This window comes from Phaseolus vulgaris, chromosome 6 (assembly GCF_000499845.2).
Source record: "Phaseolus vulgaris cultivar G19833 chromosome 6, P. vulgaris v2.0, whole genome shotgun sequence".
Lineage (NCBI taxonomy): Eukaryota > Viridiplantae > Streptophyta > Magnoliopsida > Fabales > Fabaceae > Phaseolus > Phaseolus vulgaris.
The window spans coordinates 14,162,534-14,190,338 of NC_023754.2; the positions used below are offsets into that span (position 1 = coordinate 14,162,534).

At 31.0% G+C, this 27,805-nt stretch overlaps 1 protein-coding gene and 2 long non-coding RNA genes across 3 annotated transcripts; 1 reads left to right on the forward strand and 2 right to left on the reverse strand.

Annotated features, from left to right (window-relative positions):
• The first annotated feature begins 245 nt into the window (after positions 1-245).
• On the forward strand, positions 246-2,963 carry LOC137833429 (protein FAR1-RELATED SEQUENCE 6-like). Its single transcript, XM_068641781.1, has 5 exons — positions 246-1,523; positions 1,650-2,483; positions 2,583-2,687; positions 2,781-2,878; positions 2,957-2,963. The coding sequence occupies exons 1-5, from the start codon at positions 246-248 to the stop codon at positions 2,961-2,963; spliced, it is 2,322 nt and encodes a 773-aa protein (XP_068497882.1).
• A 6,487-nt stretch (positions 2,964-9,450) lies between these two features.
• Positions 9,451-10,274, reverse strand: LOC137830896 (uncharacterized). The gene is made up of 4 exons (XR_011084285.1): positions 10,154-10,274; positions 9,930-10,058; positions 9,743-9,846; positions 9,451-9,627 (listed from the first exon to the last, which is right to left on the reverse strand). It is a non-coding gene; the product is annotated as an uncharacterized lncRNA (long non-coding RNA).
• A 76-nt stretch (positions 10,275-10,350) lies between these two features.
• LOC137833070 (uncharacterized) lies at positions 10,351-10,920 on the reverse strand. The gene is made up of 3 exons (XR_011084668.1): positions 10,676-10,920; positions 10,515-10,596; positions 10,351-10,439 (listed from the first exon to the last, which is right to left on the reverse strand). It is a non-coding gene; the product is annotated as an uncharacterized lncRNA (long non-coding RNA).
• Between the last annotated feature and the right edge of the window lie 16,885 nt (positions 10,921-27,805).

Sequence of the window (27,805 nt, forward strand, 5' to 3'; positions counted from 1 at the left end):
TCCATTGAAGGTTCTGTTGGTGAAGGTACTCTTGCATTCAATACATAGCTTATTTGTAACTTTGTGCAAATTGTTAAATAATGCATAAAAGTAGTCATAGTTCTTTAATAATGCAGTAGATTTATTTTGTTCACTGTTTGAAATTTTTAAGTTAAGTTATATAAAGAAAATTGTATACATATGCATTCATGTTTTTTGTGAACGTCAGTTAAGCTAAGCATTGTACACACAACAGGTTTAAGGTAATGGCAGATTTGTCACTTGATGACATTCCGTTCTTAGAAGAATCTCAGCATTCGAATCATTTAGCTGGGAATGATTATGTGGAAAATATACTTCCTGATACAGATTCCCAGATCAATATTGATGAGTCTGTTCCAAATGTAGTTGATGAATCAGCTCCTACAGTTGGAATGTGTTTTGACACTGCAGATGCCGTGAAAAGTTATTACCGACAATATGGCATTAAAAAGGGTTTTGCAATTAGAACTCGAAGTTCAAAAAAAGGACCTGACAAGGAATTAAGGTACTTTATCTTGGTATGTGCTAGGGCGGGAAATTACATGTCTGCGATTCCACCAGAATTAAGCACTCACCCTACTCAGACGGTTGAATGTCCGGCTCGTATAACTGTTGTAATAAAAGAAGGCAAGTGGTATATTATGTCGGTACACGAGGAACACTCACATCAATTGAGCCCGACGAATTCTAGATTGTTTCACGGTAATAGGAAAATATCTTTGCAAACAAAAAAAGTGTTGGATATTAATGACAATGCTGGGGTTCGTATAAATAAGACTTTTAGGTCTTTTGTGTCTGCTGCTGGTGGTTACGAGAATCTCGACTTTGTTGAACGAGATGTGCGTAATTATGTTGCCCAAAGTAGGAGAGCATTGGAGAAAGAAGGTGATGGAAAAGCTCTCTTAAATCATTTCTGTCGCATGAGGGAATTGAATCCACAATTTTATTTTGACATTCATTTGGGCGATGATAACCGCATACGACATGTATTTTGGGCTGATGCTAGAAGCAGGGCAGCATGGGATAGTTTTGGAGACATTTTATGTTTCGATACCACATACCTAACAAATAAGTATGATATGCCGTTTGCACCTTTTGTTGGTGTAAATCATCACGGTCAATCAATATTGTTGGGATGTGGACTCTTATCTTCTGAGGACACTGATGCTTTTGTGTGGCTTTTTCAAAGTTGGTTGCGTTGCATGTCAAACAGACCCCCTGTTGGCATTGTGACCGATCAATGTAGGGCAATGAAAATTGCAGTTGAAGTTGTGTTCCCAAATGCACGTCATAGGTGGTGTCTTTGGCACATTATGAAAAAAATACCAGAAAAACTTCAAGGATATAGTCAGTACAAGGAAATGAAACGTGGAATGAAGACAGTAGTGTATGCGTCCACAAGTGTTGATGATTTCTTGTCTTCGTGGGCAAATTTGATAAATAGGTTTAACTTAAGTACAAATGATTGGCTTAGTACATTATTTGAAGAACGACATCGTTGGGTTCCTTGTTATCTAAAATCATTTTTTTGGGCCGGAATGTCAACAACGCAAAGGAGTGAAAGCATGAATGCTTTTTTTGACGGGTACATTAATTAAAGCACAAGTCTCCAACAATTTGTGCAACAGTATGAGAACGCTCTGCAACATAAGGCCGAATTAGAGTGTGAAACGGATTTTGCTTCTCTTAACACCATAATTCCCTGCACATCTCAATCAGGCATTGAAAGACAGTTCCAATCGGAATACACACATGCAAAATTGAATGAGGTGCAAGGGGAGTTTAGAGGAAAAATGAATTGTGTTGTTACTAATGCCTATATTGAGGGTCATGCATGTCGTTTCACTGTTGTAGAGGAGTCTTTCCAAAATGGTAAACCTGAACACCGCAATGTAGTAGTTCTTTTTGACCGTGAACAACTACATGTATGTTGCACTTGCTTGTTATTTGAATTTAGGGAAATTTTGTGTCGGCACTGCCTTGTTGTCCTTGCTCAAGAAAAAGTGACAAAAGTCCCAAAAAAGTATGTATTGGAAAGGTGGAGTAAAAATCTAAGGCGAAAGCACACGTACATAAGATCATCCTTTGGCACAAAAGACAAGGATCCACAAGTTCAAAGGTATGATGGATTGTGCAAGAAGTTTTATGACATAGCTGAACATGCCAGCGGGGAAATTAATACAACAGAAATCTTGCATAAACAACTTGACAAATTTGTGTTGGAATATGGTCAACGAAGACATGATCAACATAGGACAAAGCATAACATTTGTGGAGGTCCTGAACAACCAACACCAAGTACTCCTACCACAACAATCAACATGAACGGTGATATCTGTAGCCCTATACTTGTGAAAAGAAAGGGTCGGCCGCGATCAACACGACAAAAATCCAGGTGTGAAAAGGCTCCGAGAAAAAAAAATACATGTACTAGACGTCAACTTCCTAGTCAGCCAACTACGGTTAGTAAAACAATTTCTTTTCATTACATTTTCATTATTTTGTTTATTTTGATATGTCAAATGTAAATATTATATCTAATTCAAAACTAAATGCCTTAGGGAATTGAGGAAGGAAGTTATGTGGGAGGTGTTCAAGCAAATCTGCCTGATCAAACTGAAGGGAACATGAATACATTCAATGGGATGACTAATGCAATTGCAGGGGTACGTGTCTATTGTATTTGTTGTTGTACTTCTTCACTATTTTTCACGTTTGGAACTTCCTGTTTTGTTTAATTACTACGAAATAAAGTGTAGGTGTCAAGTACGGGGTCTGTTGGCTTTCTTTCATTGTTGAACTCAGTCCAAAGTAATTTACCAATATCTCAAGAATCAAATGCATCAGAGTTGTTTAGGTTTGTGACCTTAAACCCAACAAATGTTCTATAGATATCAATTTGTTCATGTAAGTTAAAATCATTATTTGGTTGCAGGTTGTAATGAAGGATCCACAAAACTTTTTGCACACAAGGAAGTGTTTTATGACATAGAAGAGAACCTTTATCATTTTTGGTGCATCACAACTCCTCACTATTTGAACATCGTACATGGGATAAATTCTTATATGTATTGATAATACTTGTTGTACTGCAATGTTAAGTTACAAATCAATTTCATGTCTTCTTTGTGTCAACAAATGGTTATATAAAAACCATTCTTGCACCATTTGGTTGTACCTTGTGTATTGAACAAAATGATAACCATGATGTCTTCAAAATACAATCATTTTAAATTTGTTGCATTGAATTTCGTTGAATTGAATGACAATTAGGTTGGTCATAAAATTATTGTAATCCCCTCCTGATGTGATTCCAATAGCAAGATATAGATGATTCTTTGACATTTTATGGAACCAACTTGAGTTGGAGATAGCTTAGGCACTTTTAATAGAATTGGATCAATGTTCTAAGTTTCAAGAACTCACCAAAACTTGCACCAAACACCAAACTCACATGGAAGACCCATTTCTTGCCAATTGAACCAATTGAAAGATGTAAAAATGCAAATGAACCGATTAAATTGCTTAACAAATGAAATGAACCGATTAAAATGCTTCAAAACTGAAATGCACCGAACAAATCCAAGGAGAAAGAAGATGAACCGATTGAAACATGAAAATAAGCAAGAACACCGAATAGAAAGCAAGAAAGGAACCTAAGACATGTTTAGGAATTCAAATAGGCACGGAAATGGAATGAGAAGATGGAGAAGAAAAAGGACTTATGTGGTTGTAGTTCTTGGTTGATGAACACGCCACTTGAAGTGTGAATGCTCCAAGATAAGTGTGCAATGCCACCACTTGAGAGAACCAAGGCACTCAAGATGAGACTAGGAAGAGGAGAAATCAAATCTCACTCACTCAATCACCAAATTGGGAGAGTTTCTTTACTACAAATTCCAAATCTGAATTGTGAATGACCTAAGCCCTCCTTTTATAGGAGCAAGGGCTGGTCATGAAGCTTACAAAACAAGCTAACCAAAAGTCCCTTGCATGCTACTCACTTCTAGCACCTAAAGTGAAGCATGAAGAGTCACCTTCTAGAAAATTCTAAACTAATGCCTAAAGATGCTTTTACAAAAGAGGTATCTAAGGTTTCCCTCTAAGCACCTTTCCTAAAAACTATGTATTTAAACATTCTATATTATTTACAAATTTATAAAAGAAACTATAAAGAGAGATATTTAAATGAAGCCTATTCTTGAAAGCTTGTAGACTTCTTTGGCTTTATGGCTTGATCCTCTCTTTATTTTATGTCTTCTTTTTAATTTTGAAAAGACTAGAAGGAAGAACTTCAAATGTGTAGGTGAATGACCTCTCCCTTCATTAATAAAAGCCTTCTTTATTTGATTCTCATCATACTCCTCGAGTTGGAGAGAATTCGTCCACGAATTCTGAATCCCTGCATATAACAAAGTCAGTTTAGTTTTACAAGTAAAAGTGGAAGAAAAAGGCAAACATGACTTAGTTTTTGTAAACAATGGGATTTCAGAAAAGGAGGTTCTATAAATCGACCAAGTTGGAAAAATTTGTTTGGGAATGATGATATCTTTTGGAAAAAGGCCTCTTAAGTGGTGAAAACCATTAGGAGGTATGAAATCATCCCTAACACTTTTTAACCAAGATGGTGTTGAAATAGAAACCTTGGGTAATGAAAAAGATAAGGAAGGAAAACACCTTGGAGGTGAAAGGATAAGACTCATGTCAACTTGGCTTTCTTTGTCTTTTTCATTTTTACGTGAGGGAGGTGGGTGAGGTAGGTCTTGTTTTACCTTGTTTGTCATTAAGGTTTTTTGTGGACAATGAAGAGCTATGTGCCCAAAACCTAAACATTTAAAACATTTTATATTGGAAGTTTTGGTAGGTGACTTAGGAGTAGAAGAATTTGTAGTAGAAACTTGTTTTGTAGACGTGGTTTTCAAAAGATATAATTCCATCTTGATGGCTATGCGAAGCACTTGCTTCAAAGAAGAGTACTCATTTAATTCTATAAATTCTCTAATATCTCTTCTTAAACCACGGACAAACCATTTTATCTTTGACTTTTCATTAGCATGCATATTCATTTTAGTCAAAGTGGTTTCAAAATCTTTAAAGTATTCATCTACCATCCTATGTCCTTGAGGAAGCCTTTGGAACTTCAACAAGTGTTCCTTCCTAGAATGAGGAATAAACCTCGCGCGCATATACTCTTTCAAAGTATTCCAAGAAACCACGGGAGGTTTCTTGCGATACATAATGTCCATTACAATTGTACGCCACCATTCTTTGGCATAATCACTAAATTCTAAGGTGGCTAGCTTATATTTGTGCTCATCAAGGATCTTATGGGTCTCAAATATTTGTTCACACTTAGCCTCCCAATCTAAATATACATTAGGATCACTAGAGCCATTGAAACAAGGAAGCTGGACCGAAGGTAGCCTAGCCTTTGCATTTCGGTAGTAGCCATCTTCACGTTTATCTTCATGAGCATGAGATGGTCTAAATCCATGAAAATTGGGTTGAGGTCTCCTTCTTCTATGATCTTCTTCACGTCCATGATCATTGGAAGAGCCTCTTGATGAAGGTCTATGATGATGATGCTCTCCATGAATAGAATGAGAAGACCTAGCTTGCTTCATTTCAAGTCTTTGTAATCTTTCCTCCAACTTTCTTATAGCTTCATCATTGAGATTAATGGTTCGTTTTGCCTTTTTTAATTCATCAAGAGCAGCAGCTTTGCTAGAAGAATGCTGTTTGGAAGAACCACTGCTGTAATATGAAGCCATGTATAAAAGAAAACAGCAAACAACAAAACAGCAAACAAAGTTAAGAAAACAAAGTTAGCAAAAAGTAATTTGGTAGCAAACTGCCGAAGTGAATTTGGCTTGACAAGAAGTCACTCTCAAAAAAATAATGTCCCTGCACCAATCTGATCTTGAGGTCTTGGAATCCTCAAATGAAAGATGTCAAAGCAAGGCACACCAATCTCAAAGCCAACCACAACAAAACCAATGAAGCAATAAAGACAAACAAGAAAAGGTATAAGCAATGAAAGGCTATAACAAAAGGAAAACTAGATGTATGACAAACTCAAAGATTAATGAATAAAAGACAAGCAAGAAAATAAGGAACTCAATGAAAAAGTAGGCACACAAAAGAATACCTAAAGAAAAGTACTAGAGTAGATGAAGAAAACAAAAACAAGCTACTGGAAAATATTTTTTATGCAAACTGTGCTTGATGTTCACTGATTTAACTGGAATGATATAGAGCGAACTGGATTATGAAATTTAAACCACAGAAACTTCAAGATGTTAACTCAATAATGGCACTGGAATTACTTAAAAACAGTAAGCCAATTAATTGAGATAAATTTTTCAAAATCGCTGCCAGATTACCGTATTTTTTTCGGCAGAATTGTACACTTTTTGTATTTTATTTATCATTTTTTGTGTACTTTGAATTTTTGAGTACTTCTTTTTTCTATGCTTTTATAACACTTTGAAGAACACAAATCCAGAATTTCATAATTTTCCAGTGATTAAATCAATTGCAATAAGGAAAAACAGTAAGCACGTTTTCAGAAAATAGAGGAATCCTAACAGGAATGAAAAACAGAATTAAGAACTAGCAAAGACATAATGGAAAATGATGTATAGGAACTTGTATAGGTCTAAAATACAAGTATGAACTCAATTCTAAAACAGAAAATGCACAAAGGATCAAGATACAAATGCAGAAAACTGTATTACACCAAAGCAAGAAACAAAAAATGCAATAAAAGTACTACAAGAAGTGATGACATTCTTGGAAAAACATGACTATGACAAAACTTGTATGGATTCAAAAAGGAAAAAACACAAACACTTGGTAGGCACAATTAAGAAAACAGCAAGAATACTCAATTATAATCCTAAAAACAGAAAAGAAACAACAAGAAGATAGAGCTCTTGAATTAAAAGTGCAACACAACTCAAAATTAAACAAGAACAAACCTAAGACTCATGATACCACATGATGTGATTCCAATAGCAAGATATAGATGATTCTTTGACATTTTATGGAATCAACTTGAGTTGGAGATAGCTTAGGCACTTTTAATAGAATTGGATCAATGTTCTAAGTTTCAAGAACTCACCAAAACTTGCACCAAACACCAAACTCACATGGAAGACCCATTTCTTGCCAATTGAACCAATTAAAAGATGTAAAAATGCAAATGAACCGATTAAATTGCTTAACAAATGAAATGAACCGATTAAAATGCTTCAAAACTGAAATGCACCGAACAAATCCAAGGAGAAAGAAGATGAACCGATTGAAACATGAAAATAAGCAAGAACACCGAATAGAAAGCAAGAAAGGAACCTAAGACATGTTTAGGAATTCAAATAGGCACGGAAATGGAATGAGAAGATGGAGAAGAAAGAGGACTTATGTGGTTGTAGTTCTTGGTTGATAAACACGCCACTTGAAGTGTGAATGCTCCAAGATAAGTGTGCAATGCCGCCACTTGAGAGAACCAAGGCACTCAAGATGAGACTAGGAAGAGGAGAAATCAAATCTCACTCACTCAATCACCAAATTGGGAGAGTTTCTTTACTACAAATTCCAAATCTGAATTGTGAATGACCTAAGCCCTCCTTTTATAGGAGCAAGGGCTGGTCATGAAGCTTACAAAACAAGCTAACCAAAAGTCCCTTGCATGCTACTCACTTCTAGCACCTAAAGTGAAGCATGAAGAGTCACCTTCTAGAAAATTCTAAACTAATGCCTAAAGATGTTTTTACAAAAGAGGTATCTAAGGTTTCCCTCTAAGCACCTTTCCTAAAAACTATGTATTTAAACATTCTATATTATTTACAAATTTATAAAAGAAACTATAAAGAGAGATATTTAAATGAAGCCTATTCTTGAAAGCTTGTAGACTTCTTTGGCTTTATGGCTTGATCCTCTCTTTATTTTATGTCTTCTTTTTAATTTTGAAAAGACTAGAAGGAAGAACTTCAAATGTGTAGGTGAATGACCTCTCCCTTCATTAATAAAAGCCTTCTTTATTTGATTCTCATCACCTCCCCTGCATGCATGCAGTTGCAGTGAGATAAAGCAACATGAAAACCATAACCATGCAGAAAGTAATTCATGGGTCCCCACTTATTAACACATGGGTCCCCACTTACAGTATAAGGGTTTCTATGACCACCACATCAGGGTAAAACCCACCCAATTAACATCCATACACTGCAAGTATGTCTCACTTGCACACAACATTCAATTCCATTTACAAGAATCCAAATTTTTTTTTTAAAACAATGACCATGCACAAAGTTATTGTTGGGTCCCCACTTACAGTACAAGGGTTCCAATGACCACCACATCAGGGTAAAACCCACCCAATTAACATCCGTACACTGCAAGTATGTCTCACTTGCACACAACATTCAATTCCATTTACAGGAATCCAAAAAAATTTATGAAAACAATGACCATGCACAAAGTTATTCTTGGGTCCCCACTTATTAACACATGGGTCCCCACTTACAGTACAAGTGTTTCTATGACCACCACATCATGGTAAAACCCACCCAATTAACATTCATACACTGCAAGTATGTCTCACTTACACACAACATTCAATTCCATTTACAGGAATCCAAAAAAATATTTGAAAACAATGACCATGCACAAAGTTATTCTTGGGTCCCCACTTATTAACACATGGGTCCCCACTTACAGTACAAGGGTTCCAATGACCACCACGTCACGGTACAACCCACCCAATTAACATTCATACACTGCAACTATGTCTCAGTTACACACAACATTCAATTCCATTTACAGGAATCCAAAAAAATATTTCAAAATAATGACGATGCAGAAAGTAATTCATGGGTCCCCACTTATTAACACATGGGTCCCCACTTACAGTATAAGGGTTTGTATGACCACCACATCATGGTAAAACCCACCCAATTAACATCCATACACTTTAAGTATGTCTCACTTGCACACAACATTCAATTCCATTTAAAGGAATCCAAAAAAATATTTGAAAACAATGACCATGCACAAAGATTTTCTTGGGTCCCCACTTATTAGCACAAGGGTCCCTCTTACACTATAAGGGTTCCAATTAATTTATTAACAAAGACCTTCACATTCATGTGCTCCAGTGACAACTTTCTGCCCAAAATATGATATAAAAAAATTCTTAAATTAAATAACTTAAATGAAATTGAGAATGCTTCCATTCATTAAATAAAAGTATCTACATTGTTCACATAAACTCATAATAAGTAACACTTTTTTTTTGTTACAATTGAAAGTGTCCAATAAAAATCAAGGGCAATCTACTTCCAAATCTGTCAATACAGCTTTTCGTTGAACGTTAGACTCATGCAACACCCACGAAGTTAGCATCTCTTGACGAAAGCGTAGGAGCTCCTTCTAAATAATATATCATGGAATCAGTTTGCAATCACCAAACTATAAATAAATAAAATGTGTTAAGTTATCAAAATAACTCTTACCGTGGGGTAATTTGGAAAGGTATACCCTTCCAAGTGTTGTGAACCATCCCACAACTCCATATATTTCACAACTAAAATACCACAGTCATAACTGCATACAACCAAAATAAATTTAACCCTAAAGAAGAATTCAAAATATTAACTCCAAACCAAATTAGAGAAAATATCAAATCAAAATAAATATGAATATTACTGTCAATACTAACCTATTCGGTTGTAGGGGAACATTTTCTTTTACCAATGAAATTTGACGACCACTCTTTCCAGAAAATTCGTCAAGAATTTCAAAAAGGTGTTGTAGACGATCAACCTACCACATGCAATTTAACAACAATGATGAAGAAATCCAAACCAAATATATTCATAAGTATTCAACAACATGCAGGTATTTACCATTGCTTTATCAATCTTGAATCGATCTTGAATTCCATGACCAATGGAGTCCAATACATGCAATTGCCTGGTTCGACAATTGAGTGCGTACAGCCACTAGTGTTCCTTGAACACGGTTGGGACAAACACCTACAAAACGTTGCAAAGTTTAAAGTCACACTCAACATCACCATTCTAACAAACACCAACAAATTTCACAGAAAACATCAATAATATTAACTTACATAATCACAATAAGATATTCCCTGATATGGGAATAAAGCATTCTCATAAAATGACATGTAATCCAAACTGGACCATGAATTTTGTACCCTATTGTTGATCATCTCCTCAATTACACGAGTCTGCAACAACAAATTCTATTATTAGTAATAACAAAAACTTAAAAGAAATCAAAATGAATTTAAATCGACACTAACCGCAAAAAAACGGATTGAATGAAAAGCGATTCACCACTCCAAAATGAACAATTTGATTCATATTTAAGAAGCCGGTTACAAATAGCATAACCTACAAACACATTAAATATAACTAAGTAAATATTACAAGTAAATAGAACAACTAATACAATGTGTACATTTTTACCATATTGTCAACTCTTGATCGCGGCCTTAATGATTGCAAATCCAGCCTCGTCAACATGTTGTTTTGTATATCCACAATGACACTACATCAACATTTAACACCAACTCAATAATCAAGCAATAACAACAAATGAAGTAATGCCTACAATTATATGTACTTACCGTTTCATGTCAAACTTGAATGCAAAAAATGTTTTATAAATTTTGGAAATATCCAAACTGCATGAGCTTGGACCAGCACAGCTTGCTCCATGAGAGGTTGGGTTGGCTCCACGCACAAATCCAACTGACCACTCGTTTTCTTTAACAAGCATTTGTCGGACCTCTTTAATTTGCTTGTCCAAATGATCAATTTTTAATTCGTTATCTGCAACTTTCTTCTCACAAAGTTTGTGCTGGTAAACTAAGTCGTCCCACTCACTTTTACCACCACTATTTTCCCCAACACCATTATCAGAATCTGCTAAGGCTTCTTTCAAAATTTGGATTCCTTCCTCTTCAGCATTTACTGGCCAATCGCATACAATCTGAAAAAACAATTACTTTTGAGTTAATTTAAATTTTCCCCAATAACATGCACAAAAAACTAAACAATTCACAAATATACCTCAGCAGATAAAAAAACTTCATGTAACCTTCTTCCATGATTATTAACACTCGGCCAATGCAAAAATCGTGGAAAACCATTACACTGGGCACGGTCGCCAACACCCACATGGTGGACCGCCCACACCTATTTCCAAAAATATAATACGTAACTAATTAACAATTAAACAAAATCACTAATAATTTAAGACAACATAATTTTACAAATTTTAACTAACCTGCAAAACAGCGACACAACCTGCCAAATATATTTCACTAACATTCTTGTCTTCGTAGTAAACTTGGGATGCCCTCGTCAAACTTGTAACTAAGACATTATACACTGCACCCCCCCAATTATATAATTGTAATGCATCTAAATTGTCTAAACACTTAAAAGCAAAAGAAGTAAAGGTTCTAGAAGTTCTAGGAACATAAAATACATATAACCCTAGCAATATGTATAACCTAACAAAATCATCAACATTTTTGTACAAATTTTTATCCTCCAACTTTTTCAAAATTGTTGACAAATTCATTTCCTCCCCTTCTTCAAACAATGTATTCACAACACCTCCCCCATCATTCTCCATTTTCACCTCTTCCCCCACAACCGGCAATCCTAATGCAAAACACACATCAAGAGTTGAAAATGGAACTATACTTTTTCTAATGCTAAATGCTTCCTTATCGGCTGCCCATCTACTTAATAGTTCTCTCATGAGGCTGTTAGATATATCCAACACTTTGTCCATTTCAAGCATCCACTTAAATGGAGTTTGTTTAATCCTTTCTTGTTGAAACCTACTAAGTTTACGGTTGACATCAACAATATATTGAGTCAGCACATTGTGCCTAACTCGTACCTGCAACATCAGAACATAAACCAATAACAACAACTTTATTTATTCAACCATGTCAATTCACAAAATATTCAACTATTATGAACAAAATGTAAAATTAGTACCTTCATATCAGCTTTTGCATGACGGACAAAATTCTTGGACCGTGAAGTTTCCATTCTCTAAAACTTCAAAAAACCAATGACCACCACATCAAGTTAAAACCCACTCAATTAACATTAATACAGTCCAACTATGTGTCACTTACACATAACATTCAGTTCCACTTACAAGAATGCAAAAACAAAATTTAAGACAATAACCATGCACAAAGTTATGCATGGGTTCCCACCTATTAACTCATGGGTCCCCACTTACATTATAAGGGTTCCAATGACCTCCACATCATGCTAAAACCCACCTAATTAACATTGATACCATCCAACTATGTCTAAACTACATACAACAATCAGTTCCACTTACAGGAATGCAAAAACAAAATTTAAGACAATGACCAAGCAGAAAGTAATTCATGGGTCCCCACTTATTAACACATGGGTCCCCACTTACACTAAAAGGGGTCCAATGACCACCAAATCATGCTAAAACCCACCCAATTAACATTCATACCATCCAACTATGTCTAAACTACACACAACAATCACTTCCAGTTCTTGGAATCCAAAAACAAAATTTAAGACAATGACCAAGCAGAAAGTAATTCATGGGTCCCCACTTATTAACACATGGGTCCCCACTTACACTATAAGGGTTCCAATGACCACCAAATCATGTTAAAACCCACCCAATTAACATTCATACCATCCAACTATGTCTAAACTACACACAACAATCACTTCCAGTTCTTGGAATCCAAAAACAAAATTTAAGACAATGACCAAGCAGAAAGTAATTCATGGGTCCCCACTTATTAACACATGGGTTCCCACTTACACTATAAGGGTACAAATGAGATACAAATTTAATATATTTGCGACAATTCCTCTTGTCGGCAATTCCTCTTGTGCGACAATTCCTCTTGTCGGCTGAAACATAAAATATTTGCAGTATTCTAGACAACAAATACATACTCAAGGGTAAAAAACTAAATATAATATGTACACCAAATGATGGTACCTATTTGCTGTTAACAAAATGTCCAAAAAAGAATAACCTTAGAGGAGGCTTTTGGAATTACAAGTACTTTTATGAACACATGATTTTCCAACTTACCAAATGTGTTAGGACTTGTAAGATTTTCATGAAATTTCATATGAAGGATTAGGAGACCAAAAACCTATAACTGCCCTTCAGGACTTAGGCCATGAACCCACGTTAATTTCTAAGATACATTTGTTGCTTCTCAGAAAATCAATTTCGAACGTCAGCCAACGAAATAGAACATCAATCCAAAATCCTTCACAGTCACACACCCCATACAGATTCAGTTCTCAGGATTACCTATCATCTTGTCTATGAAAAAAAAAAAAATTACCTACACATTGAATTTTTAACTTTAAATTTCTGGATAAACAGATGATGCTTTTTTAACAGGTTCTTGTTATGCATGCACAATCTCAAATACATCCACTATAGCAGTCAAATTTGGTCAATCACTACACCGAAATAAACAAACTTACCTTCTCCTCTTTCCTCGTACCGTTTCGCAAACCACCTTCTCCTCCTTCCTCGCAGCGTTTCGCACACCACCGTCACTTCGCACTACTCTGCCGTCACTTCGCAATAAACCACCCTCAGTTAGCACTACTCCGCCGTCACCGTTAGTTCGCACCTTTGCCCTCTCCGCCGTCACCGTACACAACTTCTTCTCCGCAGTCACCGAAGTCACCGTTCGTCTATCTCTACACGTTCCTATGCTTGCTGGAAATTTGAATTTCAAACCCTAATACACTATTCCCCCTTTTCAGATCACATGCCACGTTGCTTTTAACAAAAATACCAAAACTGCCCATGCCACATCATCCATTCCTCCACGTCACACAGGTGTAAATTGGAGCAAACGGTTTGGAGGTGTCAAATAATCATTTTCCTTAGTTTTATCAATTAGAAGCGGATTTATCAGTTATTAGTTAGTTTTATAAAATAGTTTTGTGAAACAAATTATTCCTTTGTTATCTCATGTAGATAAATTAATTAATTTTTTGTAATTGTCCATCCATTAGTCATTTGAAAAAAAAAATTTAAATTACCCTAAGGACTAGATATTATAAAAAGTTAGTTTATTAATTAAAGTAAAGTGATTAATTATTAAAATGAATAACAAGTATAAATGACATGAGAGTAAAATCGTCATTTGTTAGAAGGTGTTTAAGAGGAACCTATTAATTACTCCTTCCCTTCTTCATGGAGGATATGACCCTTTTATGAATCTCAAAAATAGATGGTCTACTCTTTGATTTTTTTTTTTATATGATTCTTATCTAAAATCTTTATCTTTAATCAAATTGAGATATTTTCCTTTTTTCTTATTGGTCTAAATATAAACTGAGAGTTTTACATTTTTTTTTCCTGAAGTTATAAAGCTCCAAAGTTCAATTTTTCATTTTTACTTGCAAAGTTAGCTTTTAAAATGAAGTCTTCTGAGGTAGTAGACTCAATTTTCAAGGATTCAACATGCTTTTATAAAAAACTTAATCTCTATTTCAATTTTTGATAGGCTTGAGATAAGAGAGAGGAATATAAGAAAAGATCATGATATGTCTACCTATACTAAATGTAGGAGAAGTTTACCTCTTCTTCTTCATTGTCTAATGAGATGTCAAACAATGTGTTAGTCATGAGGCTTCTTCTCCTTCACTTTTTAAGTCATATAAGTCCTCTCATGTTGACATCAAAACTTTATTCAAGCCTTTCTTGAATACCTCTTGTTGTTTTTCTTGGTTTTGCTTGTCTATAGGCATTCTAATATGAAATGTTTAGGTTTCTCGCATTTATACCTTGCAACTTGTATCTTCTTTTCATTAGGCTATCCTCTTTAATGTCAACAGCGGGGCGGGTTGGCGCGCTGGCTCAAATAAATAAAAAATAACTATTTTATTTTTGTTAACAAAAAATCATACCCCATTCACCATTATTGTAGTGTGACCTTTATTTATTTTTTTAATTAAATTTAATGTACTAAAAAAATGAATGTTTTATTTTAATCATTTAATGAATTAGTATTAAGAGTGACAGTGGATTTAGTTTTAAGTAAAGTCTTATATTTAAAATTTGTTAATAAAAAAATAATATAAAGAAGAGATTTTAATAGGATAGTTAAAAAAATAGTCATCTTCATTAAAATATTTTGTAGCAAAACTTTGATAAGATACTCTTATCTATATAGGAAAAAGTAGATGTAAAAAAAACTTTAATTATTTTTAATCAAGTCTTCTAACAAACCTCATACTTGAATTTATATTTTTTATCTTAATTGAATGAATTGAAACACGGATAAAATTATAATTTTTTTAGTGGTAGGAATAAGTTTTTTTTTATAATAAATGAAATTTTAATTTTTGAAAAAAAATATTTTTTTTATGCGGCCTGACCCGTAGGCCTGCATGTTACTTCTTATGCAGGGCAAGCCAGTAAAATGAACTCGCACTCCTTGCGTGTTACTTCGTTGAATGTATCCTTCAACATATTAAGGACTTAATAATTCTAAATTTTAAAAAATCACATTCAACAATAATATATATTACAAATAATTTAATAATATTTTAAATGTGACATGTGGATTTTAATTTGTTTTCGTACAAATTAATATTTTCAGTGTAGTAAAAATTATTGTTGGAATTTAATTTGTTTACAATGCTAATGCAAAAGCATGTTTACTTTAAGATCCAATGACATTTGATTATTTAATCACAAAATTCTACTCATTAATATGTGATTATATCTGATGAAACTTTATTGGATATACGTAAGATGTTTTACACGGTAGAGTAAGTTTAGTTACTAATCTTCATTAAGTTTTGCAAATAAATCTTGAACCTAACCATCTGTCTTGAATAAAATAATTGTTATCATTAATTACAGTGAATAAGTCGTAAAATAGGTGAATATAGAAAAGAAAGAGGTTTATATTTAAGTAAAACTAATAATAAATATAAAATAGAAACTAATTGATATTTTTATTGTTAATAATGAATATTCCATTTTATCAATAAGAATAATTTAAATTGATAAGACTTTTCATATATAATTATTAAAAATTTACAATTTGGCTTAAAACGTATATTTTCATTCATATGGAGTATTGAAATTCAAAATTAAAACTAAAATTTATTAATATTATTATAATTTTGACATTCATCCTATTATGGCTGTCACTATCGCAAATCCTGCCATGAAATAAAAAAGAGACTAGTAATAATAATACTAATAACACGGTATAATATAATAAAAATAATAATAGAAAGATAGAAAAAAAAAATATTCAAACATAATTACAAAACAAAAAGATCTAGCTTTTTTTAAAAAAAAAATTTTCTGCGTTGTTATATTATACTTAATGATTACATAATATAGATATCAAATAATCACGTATAAACATGATATATCACGCTCATATTTTTACACGTTTGAAGTCTCTTCATCATTAATTTCACATTTAATTTTTTCATTACTTTTTTTGGCATTTAGAGACGTTTTGGGGGTTCAGCCATTATTTAAAAAATAAATAGTTGAGAAGTTATTATAAGCTAATTCATACTCTTTCCTTTATAAAGTCATTGTAATTTTAATTTAACGTATATTCTTCCAAGGATAAAATTATATTACTAGTGTCAATTTATAAAAATATTATTATGACAGAATGAATTAAACTGTAATATTATAAATGAGTACTTAATATTAATTATTATCACAAAAATATACAATCACTAACTTTTATGTAAATCATTACTAATAATAATCTACAAAGAGAATTTTTTATTATAACAGTTTTTTTACACAGTTTTTTTTATTATACTTTATTTAATATATTTCATTTTATTAATATTAATTTACAGTTTTTATAAGACTTTTTATTTTTCTTTAATTCTTTATTTTAAAATAACATAGAAAAAAAAATATACTCTCAAATATTTTCCCATAAAATCTCATATATTAAATAAAATAATCTTTTTTAATCATTATCTGTATTTCAATTTTGATTTATTTAAAATTATTTTTTGTATATATATTAAATTTTTATTATTATAAAAATTGAGTAAAAAAGAAATACAAATATACGGGTTGTGTGTTTTCGGTGTTTTTAATAGTAATAATAATAATAATTTAAATTTAAAATTGATATGAGCACAACAGATATTATGAATTTATATTAAATTATTAAAATTGATTATCTTGCACTTATATCGAAAACGACGTGGTGGAAATATTATAATTATTATGTATCTGACTTTCTACCAACAACTTGCACTTATTAGTCTGGTACCTTCTGATACAGCTTTAACTATCCAGAACACATTTTAGGGTTCTTTTCCCATTAAAGTATACGTTTAATAAAATAAAGGAAAAGGTTCGTTCAACAATCGGTGATGTAGTTGCTACAGTTAAGTACACAACATAAATAAACTATTATTTTTTTCCACGTCAGCAATAAATTTGGGGTTTTTCAAATATTGGAACTCTAAAAAAGAAACTCTTAAAAGTTATATAAAAAAAAGTTTTTAGTCTTGTTATTAACGACGACTATTTCTAATTCATATTATTATGAATATTTTAATTTGGTTTTATTTTATAAAATATTTTAAATTAAAATATTTCAAATAGTGAAACATTTTGAAAACTTTATTATAATAAACCTCACAACAAAAGTATTGTGTTTTTGGAGATACGAAATTGGGAAGCTTTTTTTCAGCAGGGTTTGAAAAATAACTACAAACGTGTCGTGTCAAACAAAATGTCTTCGGACGTGTTTCTCTCTACGTTGCTGATAAAGCTTACGAAATCCAACTTTTAGTTCTGACCAAGTTTTCATTTAAGAGAATCAGAAAATGAAAATATGTAAAATCAAAAAAAGTTAATTATTTAATAAAAAGTTGATGATAACGATCTTGTCTGTTTTTCATGGAAGTCGTTGAGAATAATAAATTTTGTATTTAAAATGAATGTTGAAAGATCCACTACTAAAATCGTATTGATTCTTCATTCCTTTTATAGCATATGTGGAGTGTTGGGTTGTTGAGGGAAGTTACTCACTTGAACATTGTAATGATATTTTAATCTGGGGTAGTTTGCAAGTTCAAAGATATATATAAAATAAATAAGGAAGATATAACAATTTATTACAGTATTGATTTCAAGTTACATAGTGGGTAAATAATAAGTATAAACAAATGCTTAGTTATTTGTTGTTGTTATTGTAGAACCGAATAATCTCTTACATTTTGAGTTTTTGGTATTTGGGTCAACTTTTGATCTCAATATATGTAATATGTGATTATATTTTGATGTTGAAGTCAGTTTTCTTTGAGTAAGGGTAAATGGTATATAGCAAAAGTTGGATATTCGTTATTTTTATTTTATTTTAGGGTGTTTACTTATTTATATTAATTGTATTTTAGGTTGTACCAAGTCAGTACACTAAAAATCTAGACTCGAGTGAAGGAGAATAACTTAAGGTACTTTTTGCATTTGTATTCAGGAACTTGCGAGTAACAGAGAAAGTGAAAAATGAATCTTTTGAAAATTAGGTAAATTTTTTTTACATTTTACCTTATTATCCTTCATCACCATATGCTATAACAGTTTCATGTAAATGTAGATATTATTATGCACAAACTTTATTAATGAATTTTGCTTTAGGAAACTAAAATACTGCATTAATACTTATTTTTACAAATTATAACTCCAACACATTATCATAAATAATTTGTTCTAGTACCAAAAATAATCTTTTAATTGCTTATAATTATAATTGAAAAATAAATAATTCATAATTATAATTTTATTTTAAATAAATTTTATGACAATCATAAATTTGATTCGAAATTTTATATAAATTATAATTTTCCAAAGTTAGCTCGAACACGGTTCAGAAATAATGTTTCAATTACATAAAAAAATGTTTTAATTAAAAAAAATTATAATTCACAAATAATCAATCAAATTAATTTTTTTATAAATTTTTAAATACAAGGGTAAATATGTAAAGTTATATTTTTATCAATTAAAAAAAATATCATTTCAATCATACCTATCACATCATTCACAAACTTTTATAAATTTTCCCTACATTTTTCACTTTATTTACCTTAATCCAAACATCATAATTTTCTTTACACTTTCTTTTCAAAAACATCTCATTTTCACTCCTTCATTTCCATTCCCTCATCCAAACACAACATAAAAGAAAAAATCATTTCTTTATAGGCCTAGTGCAGTATTTTCACCCGTAGGCTCAAGTATGTATAACTTGTGAATGGTTTAGAAAATTGAGGGTTCCATGTTTTCAGAGAATTTGAGGGATCGTGTGATCGTGGCCCTTAGTGATGAAGCAATCTAATGTGACAATTTTCTTCCTTCGTTTTGATGCTTATAAATACCATAGCTCGTGGTAAAAATCACTTAAGACGAGTCTTAATGATTTTAATTGATTGATTAATAATTTAACCAATTAAAGCAAAGTGAAATTGAGTGTTAACAAAGACTCTTATATTTTAGCTAACTAAAACCTTATTTTAATAAGCTATAATTTTGTTATTTGCAATTTCAACAAAAAAAAAAAAAAACTCATGCCAGACATTACTGTGAAATTTAATCTTAGTTAAGTTAAGTTGACACTCTAAAGTTCATATATCATTTGTCATCACATGAAATATATCATGTAAAACAAAAAAACAAAAACATGAGGGACCAAACCAAAATCATACAATGAAAAAAAGAGAAAACTCACAACAACAAAACTATACAAAAGGGAACAAAGGAATTTGAAACCTATTATGCAAAAATTCCAAACTAATAAAAGTAGGAAGACAACTAAACCACTTAAAACCAATTTTGTTCAATCCTATAATTAGCCAACTTATCATCATAGTAATTTTCCCACAAATATGCATGCATGTTCTCCATCTTCCTCTAAGAGTCCAAGTGACAATCAATGGAGAAGAGAAAGCTTGCCACAACAAAGTAGAATCACATTCCGACCAAACAGATCTATAACCACTAGCTCGGGATATCTCAATAGTCAAAATGACTACCATAATCTCAACATATAAAGCATTTTAAACACCAAGAAGAAATGAAGTTGCCAATGTACTCACTCTTACTACTCTTAAAAATACCACCACAACCAACATATCTTGGATAACCTCTAGCCACGTCATTAGTGTTGACTTTAATCCAACCCACCTAAGGCATCATCCAAAGGAATTGGATTCTTAGCTTTTTATTTTTCATTTTCGTTTTATTCATTTTAAACAATATATATTTTGGTTTATTTTATTTTTATTTCTTTTTTTTAAATATATATGTATATACAAGAAAACAGAAATTTTTGGGTCCAACCCATTTTATTTCAGCCTGAAAAATAAGCTTGAACACAAAAGAAAAAGTAATTGGGCCTATCCATTTCATTTTATTTGTCCTTATAGACTGTTTCTTCTTGCACCTCCATACCTTCTTCTCTCACCTCCATAACTTTTCAAATTTTTAAAAAATGCCCCTTTATAGTATTCCGGATTACATAATCCGGTAGTCATTTTTCAAATTTGTAATTAGCTACCGGATTACATAATCCGGAAGCCATTTTTCAGATGCATGATTATTCTCTGGATTATATAATCCGGAAGTCTTATTTAACTTCTGGATTATGTAATTCGGAAGTCTTTTTTCAAATGAATTTCCGAATTACATAATCTGGGGTGACACAAGAAGGACAAAAATGTATTTTCATATTGTGTATAGAGGTAGCAGAAAAAGATATGGAGGTGCAGGAAGAAACAATCGTGCTTATATTAACCTTGGGATTTTGGTTGTACACAAAATCTAAATTGTCAAATCCAATCCAAATCCATGCCAGGTTCAGTTGCATTTGGGATTTTGTTGAATGAATGAAATTGGTGCACGACAAACTTTGTTCCAGCTAAATTCGCTTCTATTCTTTTACTTTCAGAACCCCCTTTTGCCGAGTGATTTACTATTTGCCACTCCCTTTCTCTTATACACCCACCATCTTTTAATTTTATATGGGTCACCAGAAGTTCTACTATTTGTCACCTATTTCTCACATATACAACTACCAACATTTTTTTTAAGTTAAAATAGAAAATAAGTAAAATATGACCGTACACATCATCTAATGTTGATAAGATGGTTTGAGAATGTTGTGATCGTACACATCATCTTCTATTGATATATATTTTTTTCAAAAAAATTAAAAATATATTTTATTTAAATAAAATTCACGTAAACAATCAAGATTGTTAATATGATTCGTAAAGATTATTAAATATTAAAGATACTCATTCACATTTTATTATAATTCAATCAAGAATCATAAAAAAACATAAACCAAAAAAATTAAAAAATTAAAGATATCAAACACATTATCGTCTTCATCTTTTAGAACTACAAAAACTCCAATTTTCTTTTAGGGTGTGTTTGAATTAAAGGGTGTGATGAGTGAAAAGCTGAGGGTGAGTAGGAATGTAAGTGTGAAGAAAGTTGAGGATGTTTGGATTGAGGTATGTTAGAGCGGATGTTGGAGGAAAGTTTATTGAAATTTGTGAGTGATGTAATAGTTGTAAGAATATTATAAATTATTTTGAATAGTAAAGTTTGTAAGATTACAATTTTACACTTGTATATATAAAAAAAAAATAATTAATCCTATTTCATATTTTAGTTAATTATAATTTAAAATTAAAATATAATTTTATTATTTAACATTTTATTAATTAAAAATTATTTTTTTATTTAAGTTAATTTATTATTAAAAAAATCATATTTTAATGTTTTTAATTATAATAGTAATAAATAATGTTAAATCTAAAAAAAATTAAATCCCTAAACATTATAATTTTTTATTTCCATTATGTGACAATTTTATTTTTAAATAAATAATTATATTCTTTATAAACAATTCAATTTTCACAAAATAATGCTTTCTACATTTATTATTAAAAAATCATATTTCTTTTCTAAATTTTTAAAGCTTATTCTAATTACTACAATATTTTTTATAATGTTTTTAATTATAACAGTAATAAATACTGTTAAATCTAAAAAAATAAAAACCCTAAACATTATATTTTTTATTTCCATTATGTCTAAATTCTATTTTTTATAAATAATTCAATTTTCACAAAATAATAACTTTCTACATTTATTATTAAAAAATCTTATTTCTTCTCTAAATTTTTACAATGTATTTCTAATTACTATAACATTTTTTTATAATGTTTTTAATTATAACAGTAATAAATAATGTTAAATCTAAAAAACTAAAACCCTAAACATTATAATTTTTTATTTCCATTTTGTGACAATTTTATTTTTAAATAAATAATTATATTCTTTATAAACAATTCAATTTTCACAAAATAATAACTTTCTACATTTATTATTAAAAAATCATATTTCTTCTATAAATCTTTAAAGCTTATTCTAATTACTACAATATTTTTTATAATGTTTTTAATTATAACAGTAATAAATACCATTTTCTAACAGTGTAAAGCTCAGTGCAAATTGCATGTCATTTTGTCGTGTTGCATGAGAGACACATATGTGGAAGAAGAAGTGAAAAAGATAAGGTTACATTCGTAACTACCAACATCTGACGTGGCTTTCTTCCCACACTTTCTCCTTTTCTCTTCATTCCTGAGAAGCATCACTTCTCCTCTACTTTCTCACCATCTTCTCCCTCACTCACATCCATCTATAGAAACAAACGGGGGGTGGCACTGCGACATCCGTCGTCAACTACAGTCCACCCCCAGAACCAAACACTGCATTAGGGTGTGTTTGTTTTTGGGGGTGATGGAGGTTGAGGGTGAGGGTGGATGAGTGTCACCCTTGTTTGCTTCTATGAGAGGGGGAGGTTGAGGGTGAGAGTGAGGGAAAAGTTGAGGGTATTTAAGATCCTCTCATAATTGAAGAGAAAGGAGAGTGGAATGTGATAAAAAGACCATGATGCCCTTCATACAATAATATTAATAATGGAAATTATTATTATTAATAATTTTATGTTAACATAATATATTTTAAAGAATTATAAATAATATTAAAATTATCCAAATAAAATAATTTAAGTAACAAGATTAATTTAAATTAATAAAATGAAAAATATATAAATTATACTTACATTTAAAATTATATTTAATTATTTCTTTGAATTTTAAATTTTTTTTCTTTTATTTATAAATGAAACTTTAAATTATTTTAATTAACTAAAATATTCACAAAATTAATAATTATTTATTCTTTTTTATATATAAGGGTAAATTTGTAATCTTACAATTTACACTATTCAAAATAATTTAAAATACTCTTATAACCATCATATCACTGAGTATCTTAATAAACTTTATTCACACATCCACTTTAACATATCCTAATCCAAACACACTAACTTTTTTCACACACTCTCACTCTCTCACACCCTCAACTTTCCACTCCCCAATCCAAACAAAGCCTTATTAATGAAAAAAACGTATGAGCAGGGTTAATCTTTGTCGGAACTAAATACAAAAATTTATTTTCACATGCATTTTTGTTTCTTTTTTTGGGAAAAAATAAATGTTCTAAAAAACCACATTTGTTTTACATATGTAATTAAAAATATCGTCTTGGGATGGACGTTGTAGGGTGCTAATACCTTTCCGGTAGATAACTGAGTTCCATACCCTAAATCCGATTTCTTAGACTAGTTCTTTAAAAAAAATTTCATAGTTTCCACAATAAACAATGGTTGTAACTCCTCTGATTTTTAAATATCAAAGATTGAAAAGAAAGTACTATAATTTCATATTGATGTTTTAATGGGTTGTAATTTTAATGATCAATTTTCATGTATTCGTGGCACTACTTAGATAGTTTTTGTTTCTATTATGTGCTTTGTAGACATTGTTTAATTTCTATTCACATATTAGTAGAATTACTTTTTAAAGTATGTTTATGTAATATTGTTGGTTTCGTTACTCGACATAATTTTTCAAGTACATAATTACCTTATACTTAATCTTGACATTATAATAACTTTTTCAAGTTAAATATTTTCGTCTTTTTTTTAACACTTTAAGGTCAGTATTTTGTTGCTCATTTTCTTTTCCAATTTATGTTGCTTTAATTAGGTGTTTTTTTGTATAACTAATATAATGACTCATTTTTCTGAATGTTAGGTAAGATTGTTTGTTTCATGAAAGACCATAATGTTGCAAGTATGTCAATTATCTTACAATTTTTCGTCAATTAACTAACTTATACTGATGTTGTATAATTGATCATTTGTCCCTTTTTTTAAGGCCATTTAAATAATATTTTTATTTTATAGGACCAATTCTTACGGGTATGTAAAACTATTTGTTTCCTACAAATTTGTTATTCATTTTCAATATACGCTGGTCTTAATTAATTGTACTTTTACTTTAATTATTAATTAATATGGTGCTTGAACTAAAAAGACACGGTTGTATGAGGCAATGGATAAGCGAAAGGTCATAAAGTATATGGCTCTATAAATAGTTACAAGCAGGATACTCATCTTATTTATTATTTTCTTATTTGTTATTTTCAAAATTATTATTTAATTATTTATATTATTTATTATTATTTACTATTTACTATTTACTATTTACTATTATTTATTATTTTTTTATTATTTCTATTGATTATTAATTATTAATTCTCTACTTCTTTTCATTATTATTTAATACTGTTTGAACTGAAAAGACATGTTGTTTGATGCACTGGATAAGCGAATAGTCATGATTGATATTTGGCTATAAATAGGTAATATAATCCCTTTTTGTATTATTTAGAATCCTACTATTTTCTTCTTTGTTCCTCTCTAAATCTTTCTTTCCTACTTGCTTCTTGTTGCTTTCTCTATTATTTACTTTCATGGTGCCACTGTTGAAGAAATTCTTAGACTTGACACGAGGTTTGTTTTGCTCAATGAACATCCGTGGTGAAATATGTTTTTTTTTTCTTTATTTTTTTAAATTTACACTTTTACACAGTTTCTTCGGTTCCTGACTTTTTATTCTTTATTTTAAAATGGATAGCTTGAGTATGTTGATTGTGCATTCGCGATTGAGTGTCAAAAAGAACTTGGTGAGCAGTGGACCCTTGCAGATAGTGTAGGGAACATCCATATAGTACATTATAACGAGGATTTATTGTCTCCCAAAATACTGTATGAATGATGGACTTTGAGTGATTTTTGTGGCTTTAAAGGAGACCACCATATATTATTTTGTTACATTAGTCAAAACGCTTTCCATATAACTGTTTATATGGTAAAGGTCTCTGAAAGTGGTGTAAATCGTTATTTGGAGGAAGTTGAAGGGAGGAATCGCTGGCCATTGGTCCCTTTGACCATTTTTCCATAAAGTTGTCTCTGCTACACATCCATGCGAGTTATCTGGTCAGTTTAGCATTCCTTTTTTTTTTTTAAAATGGACTACCTTGTATTCTATTTCTTTTGTTGACTTATTATTTGGATGTTCTTGAAGGATCTTCCAGCTCCATTTGCGGAATATCTTTGCAAAGGGAGATTCAAAAAGGTTACGCTACACATCACTCACAAACTTTTATAAACTTTTCCTACACTTTCTACTCTATTTACCTTAATCCAAACACCCTATCTTTCTTTACACTTTTTCTTCAAATCATCTCCCTTTCACTCCTTCATTTCCACTCCCTCATCCAAACACAGCATAAAAGAAAAATTCATTTCTTTGTAGGACTCGTGCAGTATATTCACCCCTAGGCTCAAGTATGTACAACTTGTGAATGGTTTAGAAAATTGAGGGTTCCATGATGTTAGAGAATTTGAGGGGTCGTGTGATCGTGACCCTTAGTAATGACTATGAATGATTGGTTACAATTTTCTTCCTTCGTTTTAATGCTTATAAATACCATAGCTCGTGGTAAAAATCACTTAAGACGAGTCTTAATTATTTTAATTGATTAATTAATAATTTAACCAATTAAAGCAAAGTGAAATTGAGTTTTAACAATGACTCTTATATTTTAACTAACTAAAACCTTATTTTAATAAGTTATAATTTTGTTATTTGCAATTCCAACAAGTTTTTTTTTTTAAAAAAAAAAACTCATGTCAGATATTAGTGTGAAATTTAATATCTCAGTTAAGTTGACACTCTAAAGTTTATATATCATTTTTCATCTCATGAAATACATCATATAAAACAAAAACATGATGGACCAATAGGGAGTTAAAACCTATTATGCAAAAATTCCAAACTAAAAAAAGTAGGAAGACAACTAAACCACTTAAAACCAATTTTGCTTAATCCCATAATTAGCCAACCTATCATCATAGTGATTTTCCCACAAATATGCATGCATATTCTCCATCTTCCTCTAAGAGACCAAGTGACAATCAATGGAGAAGAGAAAGCTTGAAACAACAAAGTAGAATCACTTTTGACCAAACAGGTCTATAACCACTAGCCCATGATATCTCAATAGCCAAAATGACTCCCATAATCTCAACATATAAAGCATTTTAAACACCAAGGAAAGAAAGAAGTTGTCAATATACTCACCCTTGTTACTCTTGAAAATACCACAACAACGAACATATCTTGGACAACCTCTAGCCATGCCATCAGTATTGACTTTAATCCAACCCACCTAAGGCATCATCCAAAGGAATTGGATTCTAAACTTTTTATTTTTCATTTTTCGTTTTATCCTTTTTAAAAAGATATATTTTAATTTAATTTAATTTTATTTCTTTTTATTAAAATATATATGTATATACAAGAAAACAGAAAATATTGGTCCAACCCACTTTATTTCAGCCTGAAAAATAAGTTGCAACACAAAAGAAAAAGCAATTGGGCCTATCCATTTCATTTTGTTTGTCCTTATATTAACCTTGGGACACAAAATCTAAATTGTCAAATCCATCCAAATTCATGTGAGGTGCTGGAGTTGCATTTGGGTTTTTGTGAATGAATGAAAGACTGTTTTTTTCTGCACCTCCATAGGTTAAAAAGTTTCAAATTGCATAATCCAAAAACTAATCATGCATTTGAAAAAAACTTCCAGATTATATAATTTGGAAGCTAATTACGAATTTAAAAAAAGATTTTTGGATTACGTAATCTGAAATATTACAGAGAGATATTTTTGAAAATATGAAAATGTATGGAAGTGAGAGAAGAATATATGGAAGTGCAGGAAATTGGTGCATGACAAACTTTGTTCCAGCTAAATTCACTTCTATTCTTTTACTTTCGGAATCCCCTTTGGCCGAGTCATTTACTATTTGCCACTCCCTTTCTCTTATACACCCACCATCTTTTAATTTTATATGGGTCACCAGAAGTTCTGCTATTTGTCACCTATTTTTCACATATACAATTACCAACATTTTTCAAGTTAAAATAGAAAATAAGTAAAATATGACCGTACACGTCATCTAATGTTGATAAGATGGTTTGAGTATGTGTGTGATCGTACACATCATCTTCTATTGATATATTTTTTTTTCAAAAAATTAAAAATATATTTTATTTGAATAAAATTCACGCAAACAATCAACAGTAGCGTGCATAGTTAATATGATTCGTAAAGATTATTAAAGATAGTCACTCTATAATTCAATCAAGAATCATAAAAAACCTAAACCCAAAAAAATTAAAATAAAATTAAAGAT

Excerpts from the sequence above, each read along its gene's own strand:
- LOC137833429 (XM_068641781.1), top strand. The coding sequence starts at position 246 with ATGGCAGATTTGTCACTTGATGACATTCCGTTCTTAGAAGAATCTCAG. Across the intron at positions 2,484-2,582 it reads TTCCTAGTCAGCCAACTACG|GGAATTGAGGAAGGAAGTTA; the intron begins GTTAGTAAAACA and ends TAAATGCCTTAG. Across the intron at positions 2,688-2,780 it reads TGACTAATGCAATTGCAGGG|GTGTCAAGTACGGGGTCTGT; the intron begins GTACGTGTCTAT and ends AATAAAGTGTAG.